Source organism: Suncus etruscus, chromosome 19 (assembly GCF_024139225.1).
Source record: "Suncus etruscus isolate mSunEtr1 chromosome 19, mSunEtr1.pri.cur, whole genome shotgun sequence".
NCBI lineage: Eukaryota > Metazoa > Chordata > Mammalia > Eulipotyphla > Soricidae > Suncus > Suncus etruscus.
In genome coordinates this window covers 29,676,228-29,688,753 of record NC_064866.1, presented here as the reverse complement: position 1 = coordinate 29,688,753, position 12,526 = coordinate 29,676,228, and the positions used below count along the sequence as shown (strand labels likewise).

The 12,526-nt window shown below is 37.2% G+C and overlaps 1 protein-coding gene across 1 annotated transcript in view; it reads right to left on the bottom strand.

Annotated features, from left to right (window-relative positions):
• Positions 1 to 5,536: 5,536 nt before the first annotated feature.
• CD53 (CD53 molecule) overlaps positions 5,537 to 12,526 on the bottom strand; it is a 29,216-nt gene continuing 22,226 nt past the window's right edge. The window contains exons 4-5 of the mRNA XM_049765852.1: positions 7,568 to 7,651; positions 5,537 to 5,818 (exon numbers count right to left, since the gene is read on the bottom strand). Coding sequence (XP_049621809.1) covers positions 5,747 to 5,818; positions 7,568 to 7,651 — 156 coding nt within the window. The 3' untranslated portion in view covers positions 5,537 to 5,746. The remainder of the gene's footprint in view (positions 5,819 to 7,567; positions 7,652 to 12,526) is intronic.

Sequence of the window (12,526 nt, the reverse complement as noted above, 5' to 3'; positions counted from 1 at the left end):
TTTGTGTCTCGAGTACTGCCCATTATGTTAGTGAGGTCTATCTAGGTGTTTACCCTTTTCAGTTTTGTCCACAGCACCCTATGTGTCCGCATTCCTTTCCTATAGAGGAGGTAACCATGTGGTTTTTATTTGACATAGTTTGAGTTGATGATAGTGAGGACGAGAAGGTGGAAGAAGAGGGAGACAAGAAGAGAGAATAGGAAAAACAAGACAAAACAAAACAAACCAACAATCAAACACCCGAAGCAACAAAAATACAAAGTGATGAGAAGAGAGGCTATAAGAGCAAGGCATGTTAGTTTGGTTGAAAGGGTTCGATGCTTGGGCCCTGTGGTAAAAATTCGTAGGTCTTGGTTGTTGCTTTGGTGATTTGGCTGGTCCTGTGCTTCAGGTCCTAAAAGAAGGCATAATCTAGAAATAAAGGGCATGTTAAAGAGTTTTATCTGGCCATTTTTATGCTTCAAGAAGAGTATGGTGCCTCGGGTGACTGAGCCCTGAGGTACCCCCATAGGATGTTCACACTTTGTATCCAGGAACCCCTGGTGCTGCTTCTAAGGACTTCACAGATGCGACAGGGGGGGGGGGCGAAGGCAAAGGGCGCATGTTTAATATTTTAAAAATTTGTCAAACTAGGCTGAGTGATAGCACAGTGAATAGGGCATTTGCCTTGCACCCAGCTGATAAGGGTTTGATCCAAAACCCATATGATTCTCATGAGCCTGCCAGAAGTGATTTCTGAGAACAGATCCAGGAGTAATCCCTAAGAGGTGGTGGCCCAAAACAAATAAAAGCCCAAACAGAAACATTCTAAGATATTCCAAAATTAAATTTAAATCCAATTTTTTGACCCACACCGAGTCTCCTAATTTAGAGATGACAACCCATCATGCATTTCACAGACTAAATTAACTTGTAGTCATGTAATTCTTGATAAATTTATTCACACACTCAATATAGACTAGTGTCTCTACTTTTAAGTATCCCAAATCTGATCACTTTTAATCTCCAGTGCTATTCTGGATTACAAGAGTCCATGGCTAAAGGTATTTCATTTCTTAGTACTCAATACAAAACTTAGTGTAAAAGCTGAGTAGTGATCCAAGATAAGCAAGCCAGGTTAAGCATAACTCTTAATCTTCCCAAATCTACCTCATATACTAATATACTTCACTTTTATTTAAATTTTTAATAAGATGAGTCAGAACAATTTTCTATTGTTAGTTAACTTACTGCTTCATGATTAGAGCCTTTCAGAAAACGAATTTTTTCTATAGATTACCTCTCTGATCTTAGTTCTCTTATTCTCCATTGTTGAAAGTTTACATTATTCATTCAATTTTTGAGCATTTCTGCATTTATTACTTCCCTGCTATAGTTGGGTCTCTTTATTTGTGTTTACTATGGCTTTTCTTTCCTCAATATGGTAGTTGCTATCAATTTACGTGTGCTTGCTTGCACTTTCCACTCTTAATAATAATTCCTCATTTGTCCAAATTAGTGTTCCTCACCTTTTGCCAAATGTGTTTCCTTCGTACATGGTTTCCTTCCCATACACATCCTTACCAGTTAGTCCCTTAATCTCTTGCTATGTGTTCCCTCTCCCCATTTACGTAAGGTTCACCTGACCCCGTTGGATTATTTTGTTTGGATATCCTTGGGATATTGATATAGTCTGTGGTTGAGAAATGCTGCTTTAAATAATAGAAGCTTAGTTTTTCATAGTTCAGGGACTATTTTAATGCTTCACTTTTCATAGCACTTATTGTCATCTATCCTCCAAATCAAAAACATTCAAAAAACATATATGCACATCTATGTTCATTGCAAGCACTGAACAAAATCCAGGATATGGAACATCTCAACTGTCCAACGGCACAAGATACAGTAGTTGTATGTAGACACAAAAGAATGCTACACATCTCCAGCAAAAGATGAAACGTATTATTTGCTGCATCATAGATGGAACTGGAGATTATTTTGCTCAACTAGAATTTGAAAAAAAATAAGTCAGTGGGAGAAGAACAAATATCAGGTGATCACACTTATCAGTGGTAGATAGAGCAATAAGACAGTGCTTCTCAAATAGTGGGCGTGCCTCCCAGGGCAAGTCCTGAGGCTCCATAAAGGGAGGGGGTGCGTTTGACTGTGGCAAACACTGTCATAACAAGCTAAGCCCCGTGCTTATGTCTCTGTATGTCTCTGGAGCTGAGAATTGCTGTGTCCTGCTTTAAACCCCGCTTTGAAAAGCTATGCATTGCAAAACGTGCTCATTGTAGCCATTAATCCAGACATCACCTTTGATTAAAAAATCAGCTCAAATCATTTTATATATTTTTGTTTTGCAGGTTAAAGTTTTTTTTTTAAATAAAGATACTATTTACAGTTGTGTGGGGGGCACAAAATATGTTTTCTTCCTAGGGGGGGCATGACAGAAAATAATTGAGAAACACTGCAATAAGACAACAGAATGGAAAGTATCAAAAGAATGGGCCTTAGTATAAGCATAGAGAATGTCAAGAAAAGTAGTGGGGTGTTGTAGTGGACAGGAGATACCATCAGTGCATTGATTGAGGGTCTTAGACTTTATGATAGTTATATTTTGGGGATAGCAGTGAAGAGAGAAAGACACTGATGCTGGAAGTTTTAAAGCACATTTTTACTCATGATAAATACCAAATTTATCATATAGCAAATATCCAAATATGTGTAGGAGTATTTTATGGTCTTTCAGGTTTCCTAATAACAATCTTCTCATAGTATTAACATCTTTTTGTAAACTTTCTCTTTAGTATAGGTCATATCTTTTAAATTTATTTCTGAGAAATAGAAAATATCAACTGATGTTATGGCTCTTCTGAATTAGTTTGTTTGAAGTACTAAATTATTTCATGGACATCTTGCTATGGAAGAAACAAGCTGCCCCATTATAAAGAAAACTTGTGAAAAGGTTCACAAGACAAGTACTTGAGGCCTACTATAAAAATACTTGGAAGGCCTTACTTGGAAGAAATCTTGGAAAACTATTTTCTCACTGTTATTGTTGCAAGCAGATAGATAAGGGAGGTCCATATAAGGAGTTCTTTTTATTTATTATAAAACAAAGAACTGCATAGTCTCCAGCCCTAAAGTAGACCAAAGGCATGAAAACCACATTCCTTTGAGATGCAAATACTGATCTCTTGGAGATAGAGAAAATTAACAACCACCATGCAAATAGAAAAACTAAGGCTACTCAGAGAAAGCTGAGACCCCTTTAGAAAGGAGAAGTTTCAAGAGGATCTAATGTTCATAATAAAAGGAACATTAGAAGCCCCAGAGTTAATTTGTGGTAATGGCCAGTTAACTTTTATATATGCAGAGAACTCTGGGTCAAGGTAATTTGAAGAAAATTTATATATAACCTACACCTAAAAGGCTCTAAGGCTTTACCTCTCTGAAAACACCTGGGCTCTCTCTTCAATCCATCTGTTCCTATCTCCTCTCATTTTTCTCTAAGTAAATTTTTCTAAATAGATCTACTTTAATTCACAATTTAATCTCCTCCTGAAATTATTTTATGCAAGGGAAGGTGACCATCCTGAAAATGTGCCAAGTTTAGGACAAAATTTTTTTCTCCTACAAAGAGAAACTCCTTACTACTGTGAGAGTTCACGGCACCCTGGGAACTCAGGTGTTGAAGACCAATTCTCAGGCCACGTACATCAAGTATATTTTAGTTATATTTTTACAAATTTTTTGTTGAGCTGGTGGGACACAAGCATTTCATGTCATGTCGGCTCTCAGAGCACATTTTATGAGTCCAAACCCATTCAGGCAGTTACCTGGGTGACTAAAATGGATTGAGCATAAAGATGCATTTACTCTTTTCTTGAAGATACTTCCCTTGCTATCTACCTCATGCAAGTTACCTGCAGCATTTAGTGTGATTGCCAAGAATTGTTGATCTGTAACACTGCTAACTGCTACATGAGAGAATTGGGAAGTTTGAAAGTTTTTCCTAGCTTATGTCTTGAGGGGAGTGTTGTGATAGACCATGAAACAGTAGCACTCAGCTAATTTTTTTTCAGATACATGATTCTCAAAAACTGTGAGATAATATTCTCAGTCAATACTTCTTTAAAGTTTTTATTGAAGCCATTGTAAATTACAAGTCTTTCACAGTTGTAGTTTTGGTGTTTAGTGACAGTGAATTAGGGCCATTCCCACCACCAGTGTTGACTTCCCTTCTCCATAGTTCCCAGCATGCATCCGGTACCTCCACCCTTGGCCCCTTGGACAATAGTGTAACAGGTCCATTTTGTTGTCAGCTAATTATAGTTTGAGACTCTTGATTCTATTGTCATTGACTTTGGCTTAGATACTTAGATCTGACTTTTCTTTTCACTCAATGTTCCCGAGAACAATTGGTCCCTGAACCCCAGACACTTCTTTTTCTTTCTCAATTTGTAGGAAGACATAAAAATATGAGACAGAAAGAAGTGGTTCAAGTTCTATGGCTCTATGGAAAAGCAGGAGCCCCTATCTAGAATATAAGTAAAATTAAAAGAAGAAAATAAAGGAGGAGTAGGTGTGGCTTTTTGTTTGTTTGTTTGTTTGTTTGCTTCGCATCGGCATATTAAGCGTTGGGGAAATTAGGAAGAAAATTCCATTGGCCTAATAGATACAGAATGTCTCCACCCATGAAAAATACTGTCAAAAAATACTGTCAAAACTGCAGGCTCTGGACATGCTGGTTGTCCAATCCGTTCCAATGTCTCTCTTATGGTCTTAGAAAAAGTTCTGCTCAGTTGCAGTTGACGAAGTCAGTCTTCTATAGTTAGAGTTTTTGGTTTTTGTAAAGATCCCAGGATGAAGCCTAGGATAAATCAGTCAATAAGTTTTGAATTGATTTATTTGTATCAATAGTCAACAAACATAATTGGCTTCCTGGCAGGACAATAAATGCTTAACTATGGAAAGTATATTTGGGTTATAAAAATGAAAATGTAGTGATTAAGATAAAAATTATTTATGGAAGAGTTAGAATCTTACATTAGCAAAATCCTATCTGAAAAATAACTGTAATTCTTCTGAATATGTATTATTATTAAAACCACCAGAGATAACATATCCTGCTTAGTTCCCTCCCATGGTTATGTAAATAATGACTAAGAATATGGTTGAAGAACAAATAGAAATCCTAGGGTAATTTCTTCTGGGATAATGTAGTAGGATTAGTCATTAAGGCCCTTTAATAACAAATTTAAATGAAACCTCATAAAAAATTAATGAAACCTCATAATAAAATTTATTCTTTAGGTATAAGAGTTCTCAGTCAAAAGAAAACAGAAGGCTATAATCACGAAACACTGAATTTGATCCCAGAACATCTCTTCTTTTGCTTAATTTGTAGAATAAAATGTTTAACAATGGGAATATACAAAATTTCACATTCCAGGACCACTCTTAGATCTTTTTTTTTTAAATCAGTTTTTCTTGGTGTCTCATATCTGAAAATGTACAGGTAGTAGTCTCTATGTCTTGAGGAATGTGGCTGGTCTTGAGTGAGAGAATAAAGACTTGCTGCCTGAGATGCAAATGACTGGCCAACACCTTCTTTGATGGTTGTATAAACGATGACCAAAGTGGGAAGAGATAGAGGGAAAAAAGACTCCAATCCGGAAGATCATCATTTTGTACTTTATGTTATGGTTGTTTTCGATTTTCAGAGATGAAACAAGTCTCTCCTGCACAATGCAGTAGTAGGTCATAGTCCTAAGGCCTGACTGGTTTTATCAATCTGGCAGTTTAGGGTCAATGCAAAAGACATCCCTAACACCTAGGGGGGAAAATGAAGAAATGTGAGATTTTCATAGAAGATGCCACCTTTCCCACAATCCCCTTATCTTGGCCTCAAAGACATAAAAATGCTCATCAAGCTAACATCCTCTTATTATATTAGATTCCTGCAGGTTTTTTATTGTAGCTTTCCAATGAAAGTGAAGAGATAGTAATATCAAGTGGTAGAGTGTGGAGTTGAGACATTTTAATCTTCATAAGAAAAATAGAATTTCTAATGCTTATATAATGAAGTTTTGCACAGGCACTTCAGACATTGTATGAATGATACATTCATTCATGTATGAACAGATACATTCATTGGATCTAGGCCTTCAGTGTTTTGATTTCTAAATAGAGAATACATCATTTTTTCTGAGCTTCTTGATTTAGTCCTATTTATTTATTTGTTTATGGTTTTGGGGCTACACTAGGAGGTGTTCTGGGTATATTCCTGGAGGGCTTAGGGGACCATATAGGATGCTAGCGATCGAACGCAGGCCGACCGCATGCAAGGCAAATGCCTTACCCACTATGTTATCCCTTGATTTAGTCCTATTTAGTCTGTGACATATTCAGTGCATTTGGGCATATTATGGACAAACTCACATAATATTAAGACCATCACAAGTTGTCATAGCGCTATTTTCATTTAACCTGACTTGTCAAATTAAGCAGAGGAACAAGGACAAAATGGGTTATAAATTTTATCATATAGTTTTTATTTGCATAGAAAGTTAAGTTTTCAGGTGGAATGTTTTATCTGTCACAAGATTTTTTTTTCAGTCCAAAATAGTATTCTCCTGGTGCCAGAAAGAATATAGTGAGAAAACATTCATCTCACATTTGACCATTTGTTGTTAGACCCCTGGAATACCAGATTGTTCTTCAGAAAATCTGGAGTACCTCCAAGAGGTATCCCTGAGCATATAGCCAGGTTCAATCCTGAGCACTACTAAGTATGGCCAAAATGACAATAATAGCAAAACCAGAAAACAAAATAATGTTCTCCTCCATAGCTTTTGTTGTTCTTTTGGAGCCACACCTGGCAATGCTCAGGTCTTTCTCCTGGCTGTAGGCTCAAGGATTACTCCTGGTGGTGTTCAAGAAACCATATGGGATGCTGGGGATCAAATCCTGGTGGCCACATGCAAGGCAAGTACTTTACCAATTGTACTATTGACCCATATCTGATTGGTGTTGTTTCATTTGACTACAAATGCATGTATATATATATATATATATATTAGTTTTTGGGTCACACCCGGCGGTGCTCAGGGGTTACTCCTGGCTGTCTGCTCAGAAATAGCTCCTGGCAGGCACGGGGGACCATATGGGACACCGGGATTCGAACCAACCACCTTTGGTCCTGGATCGGCTGCTTGCAAGGCAAATGCCGCTGTGCTATCTCTCCGGGCCCTGCATGTATATTTTTACATATATACAAATGGATTACATATATCTTACAACTAATTTTCCGTGTGATTTAAATTGATAATCAAATTATTTGTTGCATTTCAACATCATTAAATATGAAGAGCTCATAATTATAGAACATATTCTATATATCCTGGTTTGGGGAAGGGACCATGTGGGATGCTACAGATTGAATCCAGGTCAGTGATAACCACTATGCTATTGCTCCAATAACTAATGTCAAAGTTCTAAAAAAAAAAAATTGTACAAAGTAAAAAACTTGTATAGCTTAATTAATTCAATCATCACAATAGTTCTCTGATTAAACTCTTACCTGAATTACACATACACAGATGGTGATAATTCCAATATATAGGAAATTGGAGTGAAACCACAGTTCAGCTTTCATATAGCAACCCTAGGGAAAAATTACAAATATGAATGATACTGCTACATTATTAAACTTAATTAGAAGACTTATTCAATTTATTTGGAGACTTACATGCCACTTGGAAGGTGGCTTGTATTTTATCTTATGCCAACAGACTTAAATTTGGTATTATATATTAAATATATATATATATCTTGATAAAATATGCCTATATTGAAAAAATGTTAGAAAATGTTTATTAATATACCAATATAGTATGTCTATATTATATTTACATAATATTTAAATAAAATATTAAACTAGAGACTTTTTCTGAAATTGTTATCTTTACAATGGCACCTAATGTCAAATTGTTGTTTTCTGGTTTGGGGCCACACCTGACTGTTCTGTACTGAGGTGTTATTCCTAACTGAACTCAAAAATTATTCCTGACAGGCTTGGGGGATCATGTGGGATGCTGGGGATTAAACCCAGGTCAGTCATGTCTAAGCAAATGTCTTACCCACTGTGCTATCACTCTAGTCTCTACTGTCAAAGATTTTTACACAATGAATTAAAAATAACTTCCAAGAGTGATATCACCAGCAAGCATTTTCTTATTCCTTGAACATTCACTGCTGACCTGTAATTAATGTTAGCTTCTGAATTGGATGTATATTAGGTTTTATAGGATTAATTGAATTTTTGACTTCCAAAAACCAGTACATCTTTCAGAAATTTCTAACCAAAATTTCTAACCAAAATGTGCGAAATAAAGAAAGGGGGGTAAGGGCTTCGCATAGTTAAATATTAGTTTTGCTTCTTTGCTAGGCCTACACTGGAGGTACAAATTAAGTGTGTGGGTTATTTCAGCTGTTTCCCACTATCTCTTTACCAACTCTTCACTATTCACTTATGATTCATTTTCCCAATGGCTTGTGTCCTGTAACATCTAAGAAAGGAAACAGAGGGGAAAATAGGAAGAAAGAGATGGGATAAACAGAAACAGAGAGAGAAAATATTTTTATAATTACTTTACTTAAGCACTGTGGATACAAAGTGTTCATGATTGAGTTTCAGTTATAGAAGTACACCTCTCTTCACTAGTGCATGTTTCCTGCCACCAATGTACCCGCATACCTCACTCCCACCTGCTTCTGGAATAGGCATTTTACTTTTCTCTCTCTCTTTTCCTTTTAGACGTGGTAGTTTGTTGTGTATGTAAATATTTTGGGGGATTACTATGTTGCTCACCCTAATCTGTGCCCTACCCTAGGGTGTGACCTGGCATTCTGCCCCCACCCTAGGGTAGGACCTGATTCTGCTTCCACCATTGGTTGGTATCTGATCCCACCATTGGGTGGGACCTGACTCTGGAGTATAAGAGCAAGGGTCTGTGGAAGGCGAGGGCTTTTTTGCTGGCTGGAACTGAATCGGAGTCTGTGGACTTCAGTTTTGTCCATCCGAATAAAGCAAATATTTCCACGAGCCTGATTGTCTGCGAGCTGTTTACCCGCCGTTTCACCTCAGAACCGTGGGCTAGACAGGGTGGCAGACACGTGCTCCGAGCTGGAAGAAAAGGGCCTCATTCTCCATCCCACCATCAGTCAACCTCTTCAGGGGCTGACCTGCTACAGTAGTTTACACTATTACTAATGAAGTGGTACCATGCATACCATGTTATTCCCTTTCAGCACCCAGCTCTTGTCAATGGTGATGAGTTCCAATTGTCATTGTCATAGTGGACGCTTCTCTAACTGCGTTCACTGCTTTTTTGTGGCATGCTCCCTACCATGAAATCTTTCTCCTGATCCTCATCTCTATTGTCTCTGGATATTATTACCATAATGGCTTTTATTTTTATCATAGCTCACAAAAGAATGCAATTATTCTATGTCTATCCCTCTTCCTTTGACTCATTTCACTCAGCATAATACTCTCCACATCATCTATGAATAAGCATTTTTATGACTTTATTTTATTTCCTAATAGCTGCATCAGATATTCTGTTATGTAGATGTACCAGTTTCTTTAATCACTCATCTGCTATTATTTTAAATTTAATTTTTAATCTTTAAAAAATGTTATTTAAGCACCATGATTAAAAGTGTTGGCAGTTGGGTTTCAGTCATAAAAAGATACACCCACATTCACCAGTGCAACATTCTGACCAACAATGCCCCCTATCTCTCTCTGCCCCACACATTCCCTGTATTTGAGACAGGAATTCTACTTCTCTCACTTATAACCATTGTCATGATAGTTGCTAGTGTAGTTATTTCTCTAATTGCACTCACAACTCTGTGGTAAGCTGCATATGGTGGCCCGGTCCTTCCACCTCTCATCTCTGTTGTACTGAGTATAATTGCAATATAATGTCTTTATTTTTCTTAAATCCTATAGAGGAGTGAGATTATACTGCATCTATCTCTCTCCCTCTGGCTTATTTCACTCAGCATAATAGTTTCCATGTCTAGGAAAATTTCATGAGTTCATTTTTCCTAAAGGCTGCATGGTATTCCATTATGTATATGTATCACAGTTTCTTTAGCCACTCATCTGTTGTCAGGTATCTGGGTTGTTTCCAGATTCTGGCTATTGTAAACAGTGCTTCAATTAATATAGGTGTGCAGAGGTATTTTTATATTGAGTTTTTGTGTTCCTAGGGTGTATCCCGAGGAGTGGTAAAGCTGGATCATATGAAAGCTCAATTTCTAGTTTTTTGAGAAATCTCTCTATTTTTTCTCATAGAAGATAGACTAGAAGGCATTCCAAACAGCAATGAATGAGAATTCCTTTCTCCTCACATCCCCACCAGCACTGATTGTTCTTGTTTCTCTACGATGTGTGCCAGTCTCTATGACGTGAGATGATACCTCATTGTTGCTTTGATTTGCATCTCCCTGGTGATTAGCGATGTGGAGCATTCTATCATGTGCATTTTGGCCATTTGTATTTCTTCTTTGAGGAAATGCCTGTTCATTTCTTCTACCCACTTTTTGATGGGGTTAGATCTTTTTTTTCTTTGTTAAGTTCTGTCAGTACCTTGTATATTTTCTATATTAGCCCCTAATTGGGGGGGGGGGGATTGAGTGAATAGTTTCTCCCGCTCTGTGCATGGCTTTTGTATTTTAGTTACTGTTTGCTTTGAGGTGCAGAAGCCTCTCAGATTAATATAGTTCTAGTTGTTTCTCTCTGCTTCTACTTATTTTGACAGCGATGTTTCTTCCTTTAAGATGACTTAAGTTTCAAAGTCATCGAATATTTTCCCTATGCGCTCTTCTAATACTTTATCGTTTTGGGGTCCAATATCAAGGTTTTTAATACATTTGGATTTGACATTTTTGTACGGTGTCAGATAGAGGTCTAAGTTCACTTTTTAGCATGTGGCTGACCAGTTGTACCATCACAACTTGTTGAAGAGGCTTTCCTTGCTCCTTTTCGCATTTCTTTATTCTTTATCAAAGATGAATAGATTATAAGTATGGGGGACATTTTCTGAATACTCAAGTGTATTCCATTGTTCTGAGAATCTTTATTCCAATACCATGCTGTTTTAATGACTAGTGCTTTGTAGTACAATATAAACTTGGGGAAAGTGATGCCTCCTATATTCCTTTTCCTGAGTTGCTTAAGATATTCATGGATGTTTATGTTCCAATTGAATTTCAGGAGTGTTTGTTTGGGGGGTGTTAGACCACACCCAGTGACACTCAAGGATTACTCCTGGCTATCGCTCAGAAATTGCCCCTGGTTTAGGGGACCATATGTCCCACCGAGGGATCAAACTAGGTTAGTGCATGCAAGGCAAACATCCCACCGCCTGCACCACCACTCTGGCCCCAAATTTCAGGAGTGTTTGATCAACTTCTCTGAAGAATATAATGAATATTTTTAGGGTAATTGTATTAATCTGTACAATGCATTGGAGACTGTTGCCATTCTAGTGATGTTAGTACTCCAAGTCCATGAAGAGGGTATGTGTCTCCATTTCCTTATACTCTCTTCTTTTCTCTCTTTTATTTTTGAAGCAGTGTTTTGTTGTTTTCTTTGTATAGGTATTTCACCTCTTTAGTTAAGTTGACTCCAAGGTATTTTAGTTTCTGTGGCAGTAATATGAAGGGCATTATTTTTTTAATGTCCATTTCTTCTCTATAATTATTTGCATATAAGAAAGCCATTGAGGGACCAAAGAGATAGCATAGTGGTAGGGGGTTTACCTTACATGCACCCAACCCAAAGAGTTCCAGTTTTATTCCTGACATTCCATATGGTCCACCTGCCTGTTAGTGGTGATTTCTGAGTGCAGAGCCAGGAATGACCCTTGAGTGCCACTGGGTGTTGCCCAAACACTAATCAATCAATCAATAAAGAAAGTTTAAGAAATGGATCAAACACTCCTGAAACTCATTTGGAACAATAGACACCCACAAATAGCTAAAGCAATCCTTGGGAAAAGGAATATGGGAGGCATTACATTGCCCAATTTAAAAATTTTTTTTTATTTAAACACCTTGATTACATACATGATTGTGTTTGGGTTTCAGTCATGTAAAGAATACCACCCATCACCAGTGCAACATTCCCATCACCAATGTTCCAATTTTAAATTGTATTAAAAGCAATAGTTATTACAACAGCATAGTATTGGAATAAAGACAGACTCTCAGATCAGTTGAGTAGACTTGAGTATTTAGAAAATGTTCCCCAGACATACAATCAGCTAATCTTTGATAAAGGGGCAAAAATCCAAAATGAAGCAAGGAAAGCCTCTTCAACAAGTGGTGTTGGGATAACTGGTTAACCACTTGCAAAACAGCGAATTCAGACCTCTATTTAACACCACGCACAAAGGTCAATCCAAATGGTTTTAAGACCTTGATATCAAGCCTGAAACCATAAGATATGTAGAATAACATGTAG